Source organism: Chelonoidis abingdonii, chromosome 1, assembly GCF_003597395.2.
Source record: "Chelonoidis abingdonii isolate Lonesome George chromosome 1, CheloAbing_2.0, whole genome shotgun sequence".
NCBI classification, from domain to species: Eukaryota; Metazoa; Chordata; order Testudines; family Testudinidae; genus Chelonoidis; species Chelonoidis abingdonii.
Genome location: NC_133769.1, coordinates 343,354,297 through 343,378,215, shown reverse-complemented (window position 1 = coordinate 343,378,215; position 23,919 = coordinate 343,354,297). Strand labels below are relative to the sequence as shown.

Here is a 23,919-nt window from a genome sequence, read left to right as displayed (position 1 = left end):
AGGTACGGTCCTCTCATGGATTGGTAAGTGGTTAAAAGATAGAAAACAAAGGGTAGAAATCGTCAGTTTTCAGAATGGAGAGAGGTAAATAGTGCTGTCCCCTGGGGGTCTGCATTGGGACCAGTCCTATTCAACATATTCATAAATGATCTGGAAACAGGTAAACAGTGAGGTGGCAACATTTACAGATGATACAAAACTACTCAAGATATTTAAGTCCAAGGCAGACTGCGAAGAGCTATAAAAGGATCTCTCAAAACTGGGTGGCTGTGCAACAAAATGGCAGGTGAAATTCAATATTGATAAATGCAAAGTAATGCACTTTGGAAAATATAATCACAACTATAAATATAAAATGATGGGGTCTAAATTAGCTGTTACCACTCAAGAAAGAGATCTTGGAGTCATTGTGGATAGTTCTCTGAAAACATCCACTCAATGTTCAGCAGCAGTCAAAAAAGCAAACGATGTTGGGAATCATTAAGAAAGTGATAGATAAGAAGACAGAAAATATCATATTGCGTCTATATGAATCCATAATATGCACACATCTCGAATACTGTGTGCAGAGGTGGTTGCCTTATCTCAAAAAAGATACATTGGAATTGAAAGGTTCAGAAAAGGGCAACAAAAATTAGTAGGGATATGGAAAGGCTTCCATGTGAGGAGCAATTAGTAAGACTGGGACTTTTCAGCTTGGAAAAGAGATGACTAAGGGGGGTTATGATAGTCTCATAGACTCATAGGTCAGAAGGGACCAATATGATCATCTAGTCTGACCTCAATAAAATCATGACTGTTGTGGAGAAAGTATGTAAGGAAGTGTTATTTTCTCCTTCTCATAACATACAGTCAACCAAATGAAATTAATAGGCAGCAGGTTTGAAACAAACAAAAGAAGATATCCCCTCCTCCAACACATAGTTAACCTGTGTAACTCTTTCAGATGTTGTGAAGGCCAAGACTATAACAGGGTTCAAAACATAACTAGATAAGTTCATGGAGGAAAGGTCCATCAATGGCTATTAGCCAGGATGGTGTCCCTATCCTCTGTTTGCAAGAAGCTGGGAATGGATCACTTGATGATAACCTGTTCTGATCATTTCCTCTGTGGCACCTAGTACTGGCCTCTGTTGGAATCATAGAATACCAGGGTTGTAAGGGACCTCAGGAGGTCATCTAGTCCAACTTCCTGCTCAAAGCAGGACCAAATCCCTAGATTTTTACCCCAGTTCCCCAAGTGGTCCCCCTCAAGGATTGAACTCAAAACCCTTGGTTTACCAGGCCAATGCTCAAACCACTGAGCTATCCCTCCCCTCTTAAAACAGGATACAGGGCTAGATGGACCTTTGGTCTGACCCAATATGGCCATTCTTATGTAGAGTTTTATTGGCCCTGTTCTTGCCCACTCATGATATTTCCTCATGTCTCTAACAGCTATTGAAAGTTAAAGTTGGTTTTGCATTATAAAGCCATTCATTACACGGGACATGCCTACGTGAAAGTAGAGTTGTCTGAAAAGGTTCCATCAGTACTTTTTCTGGTGGAAAATAAGAGTGGCTGCACTCTTAAAAATATATTTATAGGACAACTGAATTATCAGCCAAAATGTTGAGAGTTTTTAGTTTTCTGGGTTTTTTTGACAAAGTCTAAGTTTTCCCACAAGGAGGAAAGAAATGCCAGTCAGTGCTCCTTGAAAGGTTAACTGTCTCCCCATCCCATATGACCACATTTGTGATTAGAGAATGGCAGGGCATTATTTGTGAGGACCTTTCAACTTGGGAATTCATTCCCAGCTGCAGTTTTAGACAAAAGCTCTATAGTTGGACCTTCAATACACACCCTTGTCAACAAGTAGATGATAGGCTTGCCTCAGTTTAACTTTTTCTTCCAGTTCAGAGGTTCTCCACTTTTGGGGTACTAAGATCCTTATGGCCCTCTGATGGGTCCTCAGTTGTCAGCCCCAATAACTCTCTTCCTTCATCACAGAAGGAACAAAAGTAAATCAATACAGGAGCCAAAATAAAGTCTGATAGCCTTAAATAGGACCACCACCATGAATCAGCAGTCTCTCTCCACTTCAACATCAGGGATGATAGGGTGACCCAGGCCCCACTCTCCTCTGTGTCTCACCCAGCCTAGGGGCCCTGTGTTAGGCAGTCAAAGGCTGTGGGCTTAAGTGTGCAGCTGCCTCCCCGTGCTGCATCTTACCAATGGCCTTTGCAGGCATCTGCTGTATGGCAACCTTCCCCCAAATCCTTTTGCCAGCAAATTGGGCTCTTTAGGCTGTTTCTCGCTGCCCAGTACTGCAACACTCCTCCACACTATCTCTCAACCTCTATTTGGGTTTTATGTATCTCATCTGTGGCAAACTGGCCTTTCAGACACAGCTCAGGGGGGATTATTACCCTATGCATTAACGTGTTACTCTCCCTGCCATGTGGAGATGATACACCCCATCATAAGCCAGAATGTGTAGTCCTCAGAGTGTACAGTGATGGTCTATCTATTTACCCAGACCTCTTGTGGGGGCAGTCAGTACAATATGTTTGATATTTGAGAGGGAGGGGTTTGGGTCTGGCTTGATTTGTGGCGGCTGATCACTTCTGATAGTGGAGTTGCTGCTGGTTTTACTGTAATATTTGTTGAAAATAAATATTACATGTATAAGGCCTAGAATGGCACTCTTAAAATTAGATTGATTAGAAATAAATCGATATATAAATGTTAGGAATGTTGATCAATGTAACTTACAAACTTAGAAGACTGCAAGTTTCTTCTTCTCCCCTCCTCCCTCCGTTCCTGCTATAGTTCATGGGGGTTTTTGTTTGTTTTTTTTTTAAATTTCAGTCTGTAGAGGAAATGTGATAAGTGGAGTCTGGGTTTAACTGAAGGATAATCTAACTCTCTGATGGACATAATCAGCTCACATTGCCGCTCATAGTGATCACAACATCAACTGAGTCTCTTAATAATCTCAGATATTTATGGAATAATCAGAGAGACTTATATGTCATCAAGTAATCTAAACTTATATACAGAAGAAAGCCATGAATACACATTGAACTAGGTGGAAAAGAAATTGCTTTCTATAAAGCTCAGGTACTACAGTACCAATATGCATCATTTGCAGAGTGAAGTTACATGTTTTTATAAGCCTGAGCAATGGAAGAGTGAACTCTTCTACTGGAACAATGTAATTAGAAGTTACAATAAAAAAATGGGTTAGAGTTCTTATTGACATTTTACTAAACATGCTAGCTAGCAGGAATATACAAATGAAGGTCACATTTTCAAGTATTATAAGATATATTATATTTTAATTAGGTATCTGATAAATGTCATTGCGTCTTAGCCATTGCCCTACTGACACTTTAAAAAACAAACAAAAAATAAAAGCCACCTACGAAGTCAAAATCATTTACTTAAGAGATTGTCATTAAATTTAAAATTGTAGACAATACAGGAGACATAATAGTGTAGCAAACTTTGGGTTGACACATTCTACTGTTTTGACTAAAAACTGAAATTCTGTTGTAGATTGGAGAGTATTTTTTGAAAATTTATTGAATATCGCTAATGAAACTATATTCAGATATGTTCTTGCTTTCTATCCAATCCCTGAATCATAAATTTAACAAAGTTTCATCTTGGTTCTGTGTTTAGTGCATCTACACTGTATCTCTGGAGCTTGTTTAGGCATGTTATTTGTCATCTTGGAGAAGAAGCGTTTTTTCCCCTAGTGAAACACATGTAATTCAGTGTTTGAACAACAGACTAAAAAATGATGATCTCTTTAAAATCTACCAATTCTTACTCCTTCCAAATAACACTAAGGTGGTTTCTTGCGTCTTTAAATGAAATAGAAAATCAAATTAGTTCTTGGTTATCTAATTTTCTATTGCAACTGAGATTTCAAACCAATAAAATAAAGTTTCTTTGTCTATATTGCCTGTGGTGTCACTTTGGCTAGTTATGTCTAAATCTGACCAATGAATGGGTGACCAGCAGCATATGCTGGAAGCAAGAGGCTGGCATCACTGGATGATCAGTTTGTTATGAGCATGGCTTTTTTGGTCAGGGATGTTCCTTTTGCTATACCCATGAAAAGCCACCTACATTTGGACAAGTTACCAGCCTTTGAAAAACTGCCGTTCACACATACGCAATAAAGACTTGCTAGAGTATTGCCCATCTATATGGGGTGTTGAGCACCAGAATTAATCTCTGGGCTTGGAATGGGCAGATATAGGCATGATAGGTCCTGCAGTGAGAACCAGAACTTACTCAACACACAATGTCAAGAAGAGAAAGGAAAATCTCATGGTTAAGGCAGTTGAAGGCTGCCCTGAAGCGCTGGATTCTATCCCTGTCTCTGCTACAAAGTTTATATGTGATGCTGGGTAAGATACTTAAATGAAACTTTTCATGGGTGGTCCCTATATGTGTGTTCTTTATTTTCTTGCTGCCTGACTTGAGACACCTGGGTCCGATTTGCAGAAGTGCTGAGTACTCTGCTGCATGTAAAGTCAGAGGCAGCTGTGCTTTGAACATATAAAGTGCTATAAAATACTCACGGCTCTGAAAAATCAGGCCCTAGGTATCTCAAAGTATGTACACAAAATCTATGGATATTAATTTCTCTGTGCCTCACTTCCTCATCTGTTAAATGGGATAATTCCTCACAGAGGGTGCTGTGAAAACATATTGTTTGTGAAGCAGTCAGATACTATGATGAGCACCATAGGAAAGCCCAAGGGAATATTAATAATTCTGTATTCAGAGCAGGGATTGAATAAGGTGTAGTAAATAAGCCATGGAGCCACACATTGAGCAATGAGGATGAAACAAAACATTAAATTGCTGTTTGTTCAGTGAGCGCTGTCCATCCTGTGCACTGAAAGAGGCAAGGTTCCTGTGGAAAAAACAGTCTGATTATATAACTGAAGAGAATATCATAATGCAAATATACAAGGGAGCAGATATAAAGTGGCGCAGGTTATCTTAATTCAGGCATTTCTTTTGAGCATTTGATTTTGCAACCTAAATGTTTTGTTTAATGTATGTTTGGGTCTAACATGTTTGTGTATGGAGAGAGAGTACGTGAGTATACATACCCAAAATTTGTACGGAAAATGACTAAGGTGGCAGATATATCACACTCACAAGCTCTAGCAGTTTGTGATTGTGTGGACTTTAAACTATGTATTAACCCATTTTCCTGCCACACTTCATGTTTTCATTATCTGTAATTGCATTCTTTTAATTGCATTATTTTATAGTGATTGACACAGACATCTTCTGACTTTCCCTCGTGCAGTGTTGTCCTCTAACAGAAATGTTTTCCCAGTATGCCTTTCTTGGGCTGGCCCTTTAAATTCAGTAGAACCAAGTGATTACAGCCCTGTAATGGCCATTTTGGAATTAGCAGCTGCTGAGTTAGGATACAACTTTCTCTCTTCCAGCTAGTAAGTACCTGGCATGCCTCCCTGCTGCCCCCATTCTCCATTTCTTATTGCTGAGGAGATGCAATTTCTCCATAATACGGTTAAAGAATATTTCAAATCATATCCTAATAAAGAGTATCTCTGGTTGCCCCACATGAGTGGTCAAAGTAGTAGAGCTCTTTCTGCAAAACAGGTATCTAGAGTACGTGTGCAACTGCTGTTGCTCTTGGAAGGGTTAAATTAACGGCCTTCCTCAAGGATCAGTTCTTTCACTGATTAGTGTTCAAAACGTACATCAAAGACTTGCACCTACACTCTCACATAAGTTTATCTGTGCCAATGACATCTGCTGCAGCTACCAAGCTCAGTCCTTCTCAGAAATTGACAAGGTCTTGAATGAAGATATGAAGTTCACAGCTGTTCTAAGACAGTTTCTGGTGTATTCTATCCGCATAATGCAAGCGCAAGCCATGAGTTAAATGTGTTCCTCAATGGCCGATGTCTGCAGCATGATCCAAAGCTGGTTTACCTAGATGTGACATTCGATAGGTCACTAAGATACAGCAACAACCTGAGGAAGATGGCAGCCAAAGTCAGCACTCGGAATAACCTGCTCAAAAAATTGGCCAGTGCAACCTGAGGAGCGAGCGCCCAGATCCTTAGATCATCAGCCCTTGCCCTCTGCTATTCAACAGCAAAATACTGTGCTCCTAACTGGTGTCACTCATTGCACACGAGGCTGGTCAATGTAAAGCATATCAAAGCTAGGTGTATTGCTGCTGGGACTTTCCAGGCAATTATTTTGCCATGGCTACCAATACTTAGCAACATAGCACCACCCCATGTTCACGGCAAAAAGGCCTCTGTCACACTGCTGGCTAAGATCCATGAGAATAGCAACCCGTGATTGTATGCAGACCTCTTCAACCACCCACCAGCTCTCCTTTCTTTTAGACACTCTTTATTGTCATTTATGGCACCACAGGATGTCTTCGTGGAATTTGCTTGGCATAATGAGTGGTCAGCGATGACGGTCGTTAATCACTCTCTCATCACTGACCCAACCATCTGTTCACCAGTTTTTGATCTGCCAAGGCACCTTCGGTCATCTCTGAACTGGCTTCAAACAGGACAGGGAAACTGTGCAGCCAATCTCTTAACTTTTTTTGAATGACCCACAATGCAGCTGTGGTGAACTTCAGACTATGTCGCGTATCACTGTCAGGTGCCCACTGACTCATTTTGATGGCTGTCTACTGACTCTTCACCTTGCTGATGACACCATTCAGAGGCGGGGCACATTGCACATAAGCCCATGATGATGATGAGTTGCAATTACCAAAGATTTAGACAGGAATACATATTTTATTAGGATTACATATTTTAAGCACAATATAGTTTAAGAAAGTAAAGATGCTTATCATAGTGGGCATACCAGCCTTCATGAACCAATCATGAACTAAATTCTGCATTTAAAAATAAAAATATGCTGTATATGTAATGCATTTCCATAAAATAAAATGTAAATGAATTAAAAAAAAATTACCAATGTGAGTCCTGGAAATATTTCAGGACTTTTGAAGTTGTATTAGTTGTATTACAGTAGCCCTGATATCCTACTAAGTTTAGGATCTCAATATGCTATGCGCTGTACAGGCCCATATTAGAAGACCATCCCTGCTCCAGGTTGTTCACAGTATAAATTGACAAAACAGATAGGAGAAAAGAGATTACTCCCATTTTGTGGAGAGTGAACTGACAGTGAATATATTGAATACAATTTTCAAAAGCCTACGTTCAAATTTCAAAAGTCATATGTGACAGTCTTATTGAAATTCAGTAGGATTTAGGTGCTTACTTCATTTTTTGAAAATGGTATTTATGTTCTTAAGTCTCTTAGGCACTTGAAATGTTTATCCTGAGTGGCTTGCTAGAGGTCACAAAAGAAGTTGGTGGCAGAGCTGGAAATTGGTTTGGAGGGCAACATCTAAAATATCACAATGCAAACCATGTACTTAAGTACTGAAAAGAAAAAATCAGCTGTCATAGTACAGCAGTCTAATCCACACCAAATTAGAGAAATAAATTTGTTTAAAAGCACCAATGAAAAGTGTGTTCTAATTAAGCTACCGCAAATAGACAATTTAGCAGTCTAAATCCCTGGAGGGAAGTGCCTAGGTTTGGAAATGGGTTTTGCTTTCAGGTAAGGCTGATTTCTGCTCTGACAATGATGAGCACAGAGTACAGGCTTTCAGTAAACAAAACAAACGTTTCCTTATGTATAATTTATTAACCATTTCTAAATATGCTTTTACAAGAGCTGTTTCACTGGGACACAGCAGCCTCACAAGCATGATAAAATAAAATAAAATTGCACACTAACAGTAATCCCTATCAAACAGAGGACACTTAGCAAATACACCTCAAAAGGTCAGAAACCAGATTGCTTTATGCTGACATTAGTGGAGGATCTCGTCACCATGGTGTAGCATGACTCTTTTGTCAGTACATTAATATGCACAAAACCTTTTACCCTTTCCTAGCCACAGCTCCTTTGATTTGTGCCATTTGAGCTGGTTTTGTTTGTTTTTAACTCTGGAGTTACTATTGATTGTTTCTCATTCAAGTATATAATAAGACCTTTAATATTTGTAAAATGTTCTTTTCTCTTAAAGTAAGACTATAAAAATGGCTAAATTATCCTGGCTTGGAGGAAACCCAGAACAAATCTGTTTTAGCAATCCATCTGAAAATACAATTTCAATAACACAAGAAATTGTCAAAACTTGTTTGCAGTTCAAGGTTGTTGAATTCAATTTCCTGGTGCAGATGACTACCTTGCATCATGACACTATTCTTTTCAATAGCACTTCAGTAGGACATGTATACAGTACACAAGACGGCAGGAGAGTTCCATTTTTCTTGGAGATGTGTCTGTGCCAGCAAGTCTTGATTCAGATCCAAACATCTGCAGAGTTTGGGGTTGTACAGATCTGAAGACGTGGTTCTGTCTCATTTTTTTTGTTTAGCCGTAACTGTGATATTTGGCAACACTTAAGCAGTTGATTAAAATATAACGTGGCTAACTCATGAATTGTTTTAAAGCAGTTGTGTCCATTTTGACTTACTTTCTTAGGTAGTAAAACAGGACACTTTATTACCTGTGTTCTGTTCCAAGTTCGGCCACGTGTTCCATGGTCTTGGGGAAAAGTCACTTGGGTCTAAAACTTAAAAATTGGCCATTTATTTTGTGTTCCCGACATGAAGACTGATTTTCAGTTGTGCAGCACACCTGGATCTCTCTCTGACTTCAACTGGAGTTCTCCATATTTCTGAAAATCAGACTGTCTGGATGAGTTGTGCTTGGCATCCAGAAATTGAGATGCCCAATTTTGTGGCCATATTGAAAATGTTGGTCTTAGTCTGGATGTCAAAGGACCTAAACACCCACAATTCCAGTTGAAATTAATGGGAACCGTGGGTACTTATTACCTCAAAAATCAGGCCCCTTAGGCACTTAAACATTAATTTATCTACTAACCATCCTCACCAAAGTTTTAACTTTTTGACTTTGGTAAGTAACAGTGAAATTAATTTGGAAAATTAACATGGGGAAACATGAAGAGAGACTAACTGCATAATTAAGTGTTAAGATGAAAGTGGACAAAGGAAAACTTACAATGAACATCAGGTAAAACTTTCTAGTGAAGAGTTGATAGACTGTTCAGTAGTCTCCCAAGGAAAGTGGTAAAGTCTCATCATTTGAGTCTTTTCAAACTACAACAAACAATGTACTTAAATATGCTGTAGGGAACAATTCTCTATTGACAAAGAGAATGGACTACATGGCCTAAGAGGTTTTTAGTCTTCAATTTCTAATTCCAATGATGGTCTGAATAGACATAGGCTAGCTCTGATTGCAATCAAATATCTAATTTGTTTTGGAAAGCTCATTAAGGTGTATAGGTTATACTAAGGTGTCTGAACCTCCTGGTAGATCCACATTTTTCTTTAACAAAAGCTGATTATAAAGGTTTGGGATTTGCCTATTTAATGCCTCTGGCAACCGTTGATCTCATTGAAGATTGGTCAAAATCTTTCAGCCTTTAAAACAGTCCAGGAGGTCTGAGATTTACTGGGGTTTTGTTTTACTAGGCAAGAAAGCTTCTTTACTTGAAAAGTGAGAATTGCTGTGATTTTGTTTGATCACATGTGCGTAAGTCATTTTAATTTAGAGAAAAGGCAAAATGGGTGGGAGAGTGAAGAACTGAGCTCTTACAATAAAGCTTGCAGTTGGCTACCCTTTTCCCATGGTCCAAATATCATATGGCTCAGGACTATGTTATAATATTGCTTGTTCTAATGCTCTGTATGTAAAGGTCAACCAGGGCAAAGTGGCTGTTAAAACAGAGAACAGAGGTGTCCATTTAGTTAATCTGTATCCTCAAGCAATTTCTGTTTCTTATTATGATTATATCCTTTTCTTCTTTGTTTTAAAAATGAATTTAAATGTACTTTTAAGTGAAGCATGTTTCTGCAATCCCTATTGAAAGGGCTGCAAAAACTAGCCCTCGGTGTCATGTTAATTTAGGGCTGGGCTATACTGAGGGGCTAGGTAACAATCTAAGATACTTCGATTTCAGCTACGCTATTCAGGTAGCTGAAGTTGTGTATCTTAGATCGATTTACCTTGGGTCCTCACAGTGCGGGATCGACATCCGCGGCTCCCCGTGTCAACTCCGCTACCACCGCTCGCTCCAGTGGAGTTCACGGGAGTGCGTTCGGGGATCGATATATCGTGTCTCATCTAGATCGATCCCCAAAAAATCGATCGCTACCCGCTGATATGGCGGGTAGTCTGGACGTACCATTAGAGTCCCCCTGGAAGTAGTTTAGACCTGTGTAACGAGTTGGTCAGTTTTTCAACTTCTTTATTCCTAATCGGAGTCTAGATTCCAGATCCTGTTTCCTTCTTGAGCTGGGAGAAGAAGTGGGGGTTGGTGAGAGAGAGAGAGAGAGAACATCTTCCTCTTTATATTTATGTTCTAATTAACCCTTAGTGAACCCCTTCCTTTCCTCTATTAATATAGAATATGCACATCCCATCACAAATGCTTTATGCTATAAATATCATTTTTGAAATTTTCCCCACAACCTATTTTACTAGTTTATCCCATCAAAAATATATAAATGAAATTGCTTCCACTCAGGCAGGCCAACAACGCACAATTATTTTTAGGCCAATCTATTTTAGGAGAAGTGATAAACCAAAAAAGTAAAATCTTGCCCTCACTAAGTGATTTTGATGAGACAGGATTTTGTCATGTAACTTTAAAGCTTATTCTCTTCAAATTTCCTAAGAAAATTCTACCATGGGAAGAACTATGATGTGAAATTTCAGGAAGATTGTTGAAAATGGGAAACTGCTTTCAACCTTAATTATGGAGCAGCTGACACTGGTTCACAATTATGGGAACTACTGATGCTGTTAGTTTTAGTTTCCAAAGGATTAATGATTTTAGGCTATACTAAGAGATACATTTCAAGGATAGTCTTTGGTTCCAGGTAGAAATATGGAACAATCTACCATCTAAACCTTTTGTGACAGTGTAGATCTTGTTAGAATATGTTAAGAAATATATCAAGAGACAATGAAATATATTTAATTGTAAAGAAAACCACATTATATTTCTATTAGTATGCCAGTGATAGCATTACATGAAGTCCTATAAGCAGTATTCCCTTCTCCATTTCAGGTTTAATGTATCATGGAGTAGTTCTATTCCCTCCCCTCCCCTTAATGGGTCAGGTATGATATTGTTACAGAACAAGATGATGCATTCCATTATGAAATAGATGGCTTCTGAGACCAAAATGAGTAATCACCTCCAAGGCAGAATTCTTCTTACATATGCTTTTCCAAATTACCTTACATATATACATGCCAAAATTTGTGTTTTCAGTTTTAAAAGGGACTCTAAGATTCTTAAGTCTCTTGAGCAGTTTGCCTGGGAGGAAATGGCTATTTTCAGATAACTTGATCTGGCTTTTGTCAGGCATTTTCCTCTAAAGTAACAGCAACATAGCAGGGATCTTTTAACGCCTCCTCATGGACACTTTATTGATCAGGCACTGTACTGATAAAGCACAGTCCCTGTCTTCAAAAACTGCAAGCATCTGAGTTCACTGTCATATACTGTGTAAATATAAAACAAAATGCACATTTTTATCATTTTAAATCAAGGTACAATGTAACCATAACAATTACTTACATGTAAGGGATCTTTCCAAGGGTTCAAAAGCTCGGCAGAGTGGAATATGAGACAAATTTTAGAGAAGTTTTTTCAGTTACATCTTAACTGAAAGGCTTGTCATATGACACTTTCAGTAGAGTATAATCTGAGATTTGAATTTTTCATCCTCTGAAGGATGTTCACACAAGGTGTGAAACAAATGATCTATTTTACCAGCACTACAGTAATACAATAGTGACCTTTTTTTTTTTTTTTCTGCCATACTCTCGCCTTACCCCACTAAGGAATACCTTTCTTTACACATGCTCCTTTGATATCCAGTCTGGGAATTTCTGCATAACATGTTGATTCTCCCCAACTGTTGCATGTGGAGGACTTATATTAATTTAAATGGGAGTTCTCCCTGCTGAGTTGCTGCAGAATAGGTCGTTTTAAATATCATTTTAATCTCAGCATTATTTTAAAGAATATGTTTACTTCTAATGTTTAGCATTGTATAAGACACAAAATTAAGGACAGTTTCTCTACAGGAAGGTATTTCACCTAGGTCAATATTTTTGGGCTACTTCTAAAAAGTGAGCCTTAAGAAGTGAAGATAAACAAGGAGAGACTATAGGGGCTTGGTGAGGAAGGCAATGAGAAGGGCATCACAGTGAGCTAATTAATAGTTGTCACCTCAGATTTATGAAGTTTGATATCAGTCCAGGTGGACTTCTCTTTCCAGCTATCTTGTGGTTTTATGCTGCCACCCATCACCATAGTATCCAAGGGCCTTCCACCTAAAATTGATAGTAATAACAAGATCCTTGGTGAACTTTATGGAGTCAGGAACTTCTCCCTTTTAGGGGACAAAACTCTGCTGTTTGTTGATTTCTTTTAAAGATTTCCCCTCTTTTTCTTTTGTTCTCACTTTTGCACTTCCTGGCTAAAATATTTTTTAGGCAAAAAGAGCATCTCCTTTTCTCCTACTCCTCTTATCTCTTTTATCTCCTACTCAGAACTCACTACTTCTTTTACAGAATATTCAGCAGCTGTTCCAGGCCTCCCAACATCATATGCTGCTATCCTAAGAATTAAATCTGCCAGTTCATCTTCAGCACTCTTTAATTCAAAGAACAGGCCACGATTAAGCAGCCCTTCATTAGGAAGCATGTCTTCACCAGGCTGGAGAGGAACAGCACAACACTATCGCTCACCAACAAACCTCTATCACTTCTCAGAGGCCTTCAAACATGATGGTAAGTCCAGTTCTCCCCCCTGAATCTTTGAAGAGACAATGCATATATGTGGCTTTGACATTTTTTCAAAACTAGTACCGTTTTATCAGGGTGCTTCAGTATCTCACATTGGTAACACTGGATTCCAGTAAACATCACGCAGTAAAAATGAGCTTCCTTCTTTTTAGAGTCCTTAAATTAACCTTAAAGTCAGCAGTTTAAACATTCTCTCCTACAGGTCCCTAAAGGGATTTTATTTTATTATTGCAGCCTTTGCAATGTAAGAATGGGAAACTAGAAGTGGAATAAAATTGCACTACAATCCAATATGATCTACTCAACTAATGTCTATACATTTGAAAGGCACTGCAATGACATTTCAATCCACCTTTTATGGGTTTTTTCCCCAGTTGCTCTCGTATTTTTCATATTTACTCCCAAATGATAGTTATGTGGATTAAAGCTGCACAGTGCTTCTTATGAAACTTTTTTTTTCAAATCTAATATAGTCTATAATCCTCTGACACACAGAATACAATGTGGTGTCACTTTTTTAGATGCAGAAATTCTCAGTTACAATAAATATTTCCTATTATTCAAATCACATTTGTTTTCTCTTTATCATCTTGTTTTCTTTAGGTTGAGCCTTAAGAGAGTGTTAATAGAATTTACAAATTACAATATTCTTTCCCCCAAGTAATCCCTATCTCAACAAAAAAGAAAGGCAAGATTATTTAAATTTAGTGAACCAAGGAAATGACAAAAGGAAGAATCACAAACAGTATAGATCAATAATACCAGGATGATTACAGTAGCCTTTTCAGAAAGGTACTTTAGCATGTACTTAAATGTGGCATGTTATGCTTAAGAGTGTTCATGAAGAAGGATGCCTTCAGCATAAACTTTTCTGATTTGAGGCCTATGTTAGCCCTACCTAGGAATACAGATGAACTGAATCCTGAAAGCAATTGAATTATGACCATGTTAGAACTGGATTTTGTTTTCTGCACTTGCATGTGTTGTATAATGTTCAGTGTATTTACAAAATCAGGTACTGTCTATGTTCCTGACCTTGCTGACTCCTCCCCTGCAAACCTACTTACAGGCAAGAATCTGGAAGAATCAAAGTAGTGGAATGGGGAACTAAAGTTGGCTAACTTTAGCAGTAGTATGTTAACCTTTCACAGCATGTGTGTCTGGAAATTGGAAGTAGAAGGCAGCAGTTGGTTGCTGGAAGAGGAAAGAAGTCAGATTTTATGAATAACTTAAGCTGGAACAATAAAGGAACTTCCCTGTGAGTGACCCGGATGACTCCTTGGAGCTGGGGCTGAAAGTCTGGTAAAGAGGCATTTTATTAGGATTAAATGACCACAGTTTGGTGATATTTTTACATCCATGCCTCTGGAAAACCAATGATTTTTGTCGACTAGGTTTAATGCAGCCTGCTGTGCAGTAGGCGGTAGAAAGCATTCTCCTGCTGTCCCCAGCCCAGACCTAACATGGCCCACATCAGGGCTTCTTGGGTTGGGACTTCAGAGAGTGCTTGTATAACACAAACATCTCCTGGGTGTGGTATTCTGTCCAGTTTAGTGGCACCAAGACCACTTAGATAGAGAGAGATAAAATGAGTCTCCTCTACAGCCTTAGCTAACAGCCAGTTGGCTTTTAGCTTATGCTGTAGAAGCTCATGCACTAAGCTCCAGTTCAATCCTGCCCACTGGCAACCAAGGCCTGTCAGTGTTACACATGGTCTGCATTGTAGTTGTTCATGTAAGTGGATAGACAAAGTCATGACTAGAGCTGTATAAATAATTGTTTTTTTCATTTTGCTGGCAGTTCCAAAAATAAGAAAAAAATAAATGTTTCAGAAGAACCCCAAACCAACTTTTTTTCAGAATTTAATTAATTTGGAAAGTCAGAGGGAAATGTTTGAAATCAAATGACACATTTAATTACCTTTCCATTCACTGCCATCCTAGTTCTTTGTTACCTATAGTTAAAAGAATTATTGGTATGGTTTTCATCACCGCTTAATTTAGTCTTATTAAATTTCTTACCCTAAACATGCATTTAACAGTACTTGCTAACGTCAAGCTACTTATCAAAACATAATGTTGTGATTAAAAGAAATCTACATGGAAAATATCACTGGGTATGTCTACACTGCAATTAATAACCTGCATTTGGCCTGTGTCTGTGCATGTGACTCAGGCTAAGAGGCTGTTTAATTTCAGTGTAGGCATTCAGGCTTGGGCTGGAGCCCAGGCTCTAAGACCCTGTGAGGCAGGAGAGTCCCAGAGCTCAGGCTACATCACAGTTAAACATAGGGTGGCCAGGTTTTTGGTTTTCGACTGGAAAGTCTGGTCAGATCTACTGACTGGAAACCCAAAGTCTGCTTACTGCAAGTGGGGGATGTAGGGAGGCACTAAGTCATCATCAGCTCCAGCCCCTACTTATCCAGGGCCACTTCCTACCTTTATTGGCGGCTGCAGCTCCCAGCCCTGACTCCACAAGTGAGTTTGTCCTGACCCAGGTGGTCGGGAGAGGGAAAAGCAGCAAGCAACAGGGCGGAGGGGGAAAGAGGAGTGGACAAGGTGGGAGTGCCACAGGGGAGAGGCGGGGCAGGGACTGGGGGGAAGAGGTGGGACAGGGGTGGGGCCTTGGGGGGAATAGGAGGGACAAAGGTGGGGCCTCGCGGGGAAGAGGCAGGGCAGGGGAGGTTCTGGCACTCCGGCTAGAGTGTCCGGTTTTTAAATATTACCAAGATGGCAACCCTAATTAAACAGCCCCTGTGAGCCTGAATCAGCTGGCAAAGCCAGTTGCAGGTTTTTAATTGCAGTGTAGATATAGCTACTGAGTGCTAGATTCAGCATTTACAAGTCTCAGTTAATTGAAATATCTGTAGAATATCTTATTGCCTGTCAACTTCCTGTTATAAATGCCTGCACAGAGAATGTTGGCTGATGTTGTATGGACACTAGGTATCTTCCTCTCCCAAACCTTACAGCAGATGTCTGTTTCAGATGGCAGGATTGGGAGAACTTGTTTAGCCTTCAGAATGTGGCACTGCTGAAAGAGGCTATTAAGAGAATGTAGAGTGTGTATGCATCTGATGTTGGGAGAATGGTAGAATAACAGCAGTCCAATAACTTAGTCTGCTTGTGTGAGCTTGCTAAATAAATGGCTCTATTTTATGGAGACACATGAAAATTTGAGGGAAGAATTTTGCAACCTATATTAACATTGATCCTGCACTGGTGCACCGTTATCTCTAGCTACACTGAAGTCACTGGAAATCCATGTTGTTGCAAATGTCTGCCCTCACAGAACATGCTGAAGACCTCCAGTGACTGCATTAACTAAAAGTAACTGAGGTCTTCTGAATCTTTAGTTAACTAACTTCTTAAGTTAACTAAAATCAGCCAAGTACTTCCTCAGTAGATCAAATTTTTCTATTTTTATATATAATATAATATGCTGGAAATTACAGTCCCTTGTATTAACACAGTGAACGGTAACTTTACATAGATCAAATAATGCTGTTTGAATTTGGAATAATTAGATATTTTGCTGTGCAGCACTTTGGTGGTATTTTCTTTTTGGTTTTTGAGAGGATGTCATGACTTGGCAGAACGGCGTTATTAAAATGGATGCTACTACTTTGTTCTCAGGTGTTGAGTCAAAGTTGCTCCTACTACTAATGTAAACTTGTAAAGCAAAAGTATTAATGTCACAGTCCTTTATTAATTTGAAAAAGTTTGTCTGAGGGCTCTCCTAATCTTCAGATCAGAAAGGTGTGTGTATATATATATTTTTAAATAACTGATTTTTAATATGACTAAATTTATTTTTTCAAGTCATTGTCTCAATACACTGAACACTCATCATGAGATTTCAAAAAGTGATTAACGGCTTAAACTGCCTGTTTCCACAGCAATAAAAGTTAATTGAAAGACCCTGAAGAGTCACCTCAAGAAAAAGCCAGTGTAGATTAAAACCGAACAGTGAAAGAATAAGTACTGAACTGAACACAATATTGAGCAACAAGTAAAACCAGATTCAGATGAACCAAAGTGATTCTTTCCCATCTTAAAACCAGATTCCCCCCCACAAGTTGAGTATAAAATGTCTCTGCAACTTGCCTGTCACAAAGTGACTGGTCCCTGTAGGGGGTGATGGGCACAGTCCCACCTGTGTCATAATTAATTAGCTGCTTCCCCAACTGAGGGATGGGACTGATTGTGAGGGTAAAGGACAGGGCTGGCGCTTGCATTTAGCCGGCTTAGGCAATTGCCTAGGGCGCCAGCATTATTAGGGGGTGGCATTTTGCCAGAGGGGGCAGCAGGCGGCTCCGGTGGAGCTGCCTCAGTGGTGCCTGCAGATGGTTGGCTGCTCCCGTGGCTCTGGTGGAGCTGCCGCAGTCGTGCCTGCAGACGGTCGGCTGGTCACACGACTGCGGCAGCTCCCCCGGAGCTGCGGGAGCAGCCGACCGTCCGCAGGCAGGACTGTGGAGCCAGGGGACCAGAGCACGGGGTGGCAAAATGGCCGTGCGCCTAGGTCACTCAAACCCCTAGCGCCGGTCCTGGTAAGGGGGCTAGCTGATACCTAAAGACACCAGACCCTTCTAAAAGAGCTGAGAGAGCTCAATCTGGGGGTTGAACCACAGCTACTGAGCAAGCTTCTGTGAAAGGCCTTGAGTCAGGGTGTACAAAAGGTTGGGTACACTGGTGGAATAAGCCTGGGGACCCAGCCCTCTACACCAGGGAGGGTGCACAAAAACAATGCTTCAGGGGAACCAGCCTGGGGACCGAGTGCACAGTACCAAAGCAGAGGGAAGGAATCAAAAGGGGCTCACATGGAGAACTGAAGAAAAAAACACAAAGAGTCTCAGAACTTTTTTGCTTATTTGGACTTCTTAGTTTAAGCTTGTTTCATATTTGGCCAACGGGCCAAGTCACATCTACAGCAGTGACCTATGTTTTTAGAGCTCATTAAGGAACCATAAGAAGAGGGGACTGAGGCAGAGCACAGCAGAGTCATCCATGGCCACAGGCAGGTAACTGGTAGGCATCCACCCTGTTATATTACCTTTTTTATTTTTTCCCGAGGCAGCTAATTTCCAAGAGTGATCATGTGACTCTTCAGCATAGACATGAACATCTTGGTGGTTCTGTGACTGGTGAAGTACTTGTGGTTCTGTTTGTTTAGATGGGTGGATTTATTACGGGGAAACTGATAGCGATCTCTCTATTAGGTTGCCTAACACTATGCATTGTTAAAAGAAATTCTTGTGATCCTTCTTTCAGGAGCTCTAACATCTCCATTGTTTGCTAGGCGACTCTGAAAAATTTGGCAGGGAGAAAGCATTGGGGCCAGAAAAGAGCATTTTCTTTGTCCAATGAAATTCTGTTCAGGTTTAGCAGTTATATAGTTTTGAAAATGCCGTTTTCTTTCTCCCATGTGCTATCCAGGAATGTTTTGGCATGTGCCAGAATAATAACTGATCATGAATGTTCAGGCTCACACCACCATCAGAACAGCAGCAGTTGTGCATTAGGAACAGGCTACCTTTCCCGGAGGAGAAAAAAGCGAGCCAGGCTCAGCTCCCTTCTGTAGCCCTCCTAACACAGTCTCCCTCCCCCCATGAGGACACCGCACCTTGTATGAGTGAGGGAGAGAGGGGATGGTTGCCTTGAATCAACCCTATAGACCAAGCACATGGCTCCCTTCGCCCATTCTCTCCCCCCTCACCTGTCACCCCAACATAACTGCCATCTCCTTATGCTGGCTAACAGGTAGTCCTGTAATACAGGCTGTGCTGCAGCACTGAAGATTTAGGGTTAAAACCCAACCAATGATGGATGGTCTTACAATTGCATATAGTAGAATTTATCACCTTTTTCCTTTCTACAAAAAAATGGAAAACTGTATGCAACCTCCTCAAATTAGCTGAACATTTCATTTGCAAAGTCAAGCACTTGAAATTAGAAAGGCCAGAGTTCAGGTTGCCTGTGCAGACTTGATTGTGTCCTCTTGTGCATATGCATTATAATGGTCTTTAATTACATGATCATACATTATTTTTCCATGGGAGTCCCATGACATTCAGAGCACAGGCTGCAAGATGCTCTGGTGATAATCAGGATTCTGTAGTGAATTAGGCTGTTTGTAGGACCCTGGCCTCATTTTATGTAGAAGTTGAAAGGTCTCTTTAAAGACCTTTCAACTTCTACATAAAATAAAATAAAGAGAAAGGTTAAGGCAAGTGAATCCGCAAAGGAGAACTCTGTTCTATCTTTCTCTGCCACAGAATTCCTATGTGATGATGAGCAAGATACTTAAGACAAAATTTGGCAATTGGTCCCTAATTGTATGCTCCTCATTTTCAAGGTGTTTGTTATAGAAGTGGATGGGTGAGATTCTGTGGCCTGCATTGTGCAGGAGGTCAGACTAGATGATCATAATGGTCCCTTCTGACCTTAAAGTCTATGAGCTTGACGCCTAGTGCCTCATTTATAGGAATGGTGAGCTCTTTCCACTGCAACTGAAGCTGATGGGACTTGTGTATACTTGGAATCTCTTGAGGTTAAGGCACAGAAATGAGTTCATGCATGGCAGTCATGAAGGTCTGGAATTCTGATCTTGGCTCTACCACATGTTGATTATGTGGCCCTGTTTTTCACCCAAATACAGAGCAGAAATATTATTTGAACACCTCTGCTTTTTTACTATTATTGATAATTCTACCATTTCCTCTAATAATGGACCAATAACAGGACTTGATTAATAAAAAATTAAAGGAGGTTAATGTAATTATTGCAAATCAACATGGATTTATGGCAAAATCCTGTCAAATTAACTTGCTATTTTTTTATGAAATTATAGGTCTGGTTAATAAATAGTACCAATGCAATATACTTAGATTTATGTAAGGCATTTGACTTGATAACATGACTTCCTGATTAAAAATTAGAATGACACAAAGTTAATGCAGCACACATTAAATGGACTCAAAATGGCTAACTGACAGGTCTCAATATAACTATAAATGGGGAATTGTTAGCGAGCAGGTGTGTTTCCTGGGGGCCATGGAAGGATTGGTTCTTGGCCCTGTGCTATTTAACAGTATCAGTGACCTGGAGGAAAATAAAATCAATGATGAAGTTGGCACAAATGGTAAATAATGGAGAGGACAAGTCATTAATTCAGAGTGATCTAGATCACTTGGCAAACTGAGCACAAGCAAAGAAAGTGTTTTAATACAGCTAATTGTAAATGTATACCTCTAGGAACAAAGCTTGGAGGCCATACTTATAATATGTGGGACTATCCTGGGAAACAGTGACTCAGATAAAGATTTGTGGGTCGTAAAGGACAGCCAGCTTAATATGAGCTCCCAGTGTGAAGCTGTAGGTCAAAGGAGTTAATGCAACAGTGGGATGCATAAACAGTGGAACCTTAAGTAGGGAGTAGAGAGGTTATTTTACCTCTACATTTGCCACTGGTATGACTGCTGCTAGGATACTGTGTCCAATTTCAGTGCCCACAATTCATAAAGCATGTTGAGAAATTGGAGAGGGTTCAAAGAAGAGTCACAAGAATGAGTAAAGGATTAGAAAACATGCTTTATAGTGATAAGACTCAAATAGATTGATCTATTTAGCTTAATGAAGAAAAGATTAATTGATTATAACCTGTAAGTACCTATATGGGGAACAAATATTTAGCAATGGGCTCTTCAGGGTAGCAGGGAATGGTAGTTACAGGATCAAATTACTGGAAGTAGAAGCTTGACAAATACAGACTTAAACATTTACACTTTATTTAAGAATATAAGTGATCTCCCTCCTGCCATCCATCTCCATTCTCTGACAAACAGAGGCTAGGGACACCATTCCTTATCCATCCTGGCTAATAGCCATTAATGGACTTAACCTCCATGAATGTATCTAGTTCTTTTTTAAACCCTGTTATAGTGCTAGCCATCACAATCTCCTCAGGCAAGGAGTTCCACAGGTTGACGGTGCGCTGTGTGAAGAAGAACTTCCTTTTATTTGTTTTAAACCTGCTGCCCATTAATTTCATTTGGTGGCCCCTAGTTCTTGTATTATGGGACTAAGTAAATAACTTTTCCTTATTCATGTTCTCCACACCACTCATGATTTTATATACCTCTATCATATCCCCCCTTAGTCTCTCCTCTTTTCCAAGCTGAAAAGTCCTAGCCTCTTTAATCTCTCCCTATATGAGACCCATTCCAAACCACTAATCATTTTAGTTGCCCTTCTCTGAACCTTTTCTAATGCCAGTATATATTTTTTTGAGATGAGGAGACCACATCTGTACGCAGTATTCAAGATGTGGGTCTACCATGGATTTATATAAAGGCAATAAGATTATTCTCTGTCTTATTCTCTATCCCTTTTTTAATGATTCCTAACATCCTGTTTGCTTTTTTGACTGCCACTGCACACTGCATGGACCTCTTCAGAGAACTATCAACGATGACTCTAAGATCTTTTTCCTGATTAGTTGTAGCTAAATTAGCCCCCATCATATTGTATGTATAGTTGGGGTTATTTTTTCCAATGTGCGTTACTTTACATTTATCCACATTAAATGTCATTTGCCATTTTGTTGCCCAATCAGTTAGTTTTGTGAGACCTTTTTGAAGTTCTTCACAGTCTGCTTTGGTCTTAACTATCTTGAGCAGCTTAGTATTGCCTGCAAACTTTGCCACCTCACTGTTTATCCCTTTCTCAAGATCATTTATGAATAAGTTGAATAAGATTGGTCCTAGGACTGCCCTTTGGGGAACACCACTAGTTACCCCTCTCCATTCTGAAAATTTACATGTATTCCTACCCTTTGTTCCCTGTCTTTTATCCAGTTCTCAATCCATAAGAGGATCTTCCCTCTTATCCCATGACAACTTAATTTACATAAGAGCCTTTGGGAGGGACCTTGTCAAAGGCTTCCTGGAAATCTAAGTACACTGTCCACTGGATCCCTCTTGTCCACATGTTTGTTGACCCCTTCAAAGAACTCTAATAGATTAGTATGTACTTTCTCCAGTGAGAGCAATTAACCACTGGAACAATTTGTCAGGGGTTGTGGTGGATTCTCCATCAATGATGATTTTTAATTCAAGATTGGATGAATTATTTTGGGGGCGTTCCATGGGAAGGGCTATACAGGAGGTCAGACTAGATGATCCCAAAGGTCCTTTCCAGCCTTCAAATCTATGAATCATAGTACTTGACAATCTGAGGCACTGAATTCCACAAATTGATTGTACACTAAGTTGTATTTCCTTGTTCTGTTCTAATATGTGAGCAAGAACATAAAATGAGAAGAGATAAAAAAGGTATGAAGTGTCACAACAAGGATGTTAATACAGAATAAATCAAAGCCTTTATTTAACCAAGATATATCCATTGAGAAATAGGTATAGGCAGGCATATGCCATCACTTACTATTTTAATTTCCCACAGGCAACATTTTTTGTTCATCATCAGGCCTTTTATTAACACCCTGCCAGATCTCTATATCTAACTTACCTGCTATGGTAGTGATCATATTTTATATAATGACATGTCTACCTTGGAGAGTGTATGTGTACATATTGCAAGGGAGGCTGACGAATCAGACAGTTTGTGCACACATTTAAAATTGTAAGTTTTCATTTTCAGGAGCAATATGGCCAATTACCATAATTAATAGAAATACTTGAATTAGCATTGTGCAGGATATAGTGGATTGGAAATATTTCTTAAAGTATTTTCCTTACTATTAAAATATATTATATGATTTCAACAAACTACTTTTGGGTATGAAATTTTAAAAGAAATCCAAACTGTACACTTGAATTCATTGACAGATTAGCTAATTTTTAACTACTCTGGTATCAAAGGACTCTCCAATGCATTTTTATGCTCACCAGATTCTGAACCATATTGGCTCCTTGATAGTAAGTGTATCTTTGTTTTGTATATGATGTTGGGCAGTTTATTTCAATGAAGGGAGGAAGGTACAGTGTGCGACTGCCAGAACCTCAACTGAGTTGGGAAGTGTCTTATCCTGCAATATATAAATAAATTGGTCTGATGTGATCATTATGTTCAATGATCAGAAATGTGAATGTAGCGTAAGTAACCAAAGTATCACAATGCAATGTCTGAAAAATGCTCATCTAATCCTTGGCTTTTTTTATCAGCAACAGACAATTTGGGTGTCTGTTATTAACACTCACCCACTGGGAACTGGGCTAAGAACACCAATACTTTACACAGACTGAACACAAAGCCTGTACAACAACTGTAACATACTATTGGGCTGATTTTCCAATTTCTGTCATAGACAATCTATTGTAAAATAATAATATAATAATTTACATTAATAGCCTTTTCCTTACCAACCCTGACACTTGAACACACTTTTGCACTGTAGTCCACCAACTATAGCTCCCTCTTTAGTTACATATTTTCCTGAAAAGGCCAATATTTAGTATTTTAAATCTATATCCTCCATATCTTTTTCATATTATACACAAAAAATATAACACCTAAGTTAAACAAATGTTATTTAGGTTGCAAAATCAATCCCTCACAAGTTAGGAAATACTAAATTATAAATTACATGTTCAGCTGTAATTCTGCCCCCTTGCGGGTCTGAATTATGATATAGTCTTTAATTACCTGACCACTTACAATTATTTATACCTCTTTCATTGCACAAGATGGACTGTTCAGGGAATGATGCAGATGTTTGATATTTTTATGTTCATCATTCAGTTAGTGATCCCAGCCCTATTTACAGTACAGCATGCAATGAATGAAGGATTACACATTTCCTTATGGTCTTTTCTAAGGAGCTCATTGCCAAGGTACCTGAGTGTCACACAAATAATGAACTTATGTTCACTGTGAGCAAAGAGTGTTTTTATCCCCATTTTACAGATGGGTAAGCTAAGACAGAGTCTTTTCTGAGGCCACATCAGGG

General features: G+C 39.4%; 1 protein-coding gene and 1 long non-coding RNA gene across 2 annotated transcripts in view; one reads left to right on the top strand and one right to left on the bottom strand.

Annotated features, from left to right (window-relative positions):
• LOC142046123 (uncharacterized) overlaps positions 1-23,919 on the bottom strand; it is a 771,893-nt gene that overhangs the window by 195,710 nt on the left and 552,264 nt on the right. The window lies entirely within an intron of this gene.
• Positions 1-23,919, top strand: part of CNTN5 (contactin 5) — a 1,078,547-nt gene that overhangs the window by 631,624 nt on the left and 423,004 nt on the right. Inside the window, exon 4 of the mRNA XM_075061721.1 lies at positions 12,721-12,939. Coding sequence (XP_074917822.1) covers positions 12,721-12,939 — 219 coding nt within the window. The remainder of the gene's footprint in view (positions 1-12,720; positions 12,940-23,919) is intronic.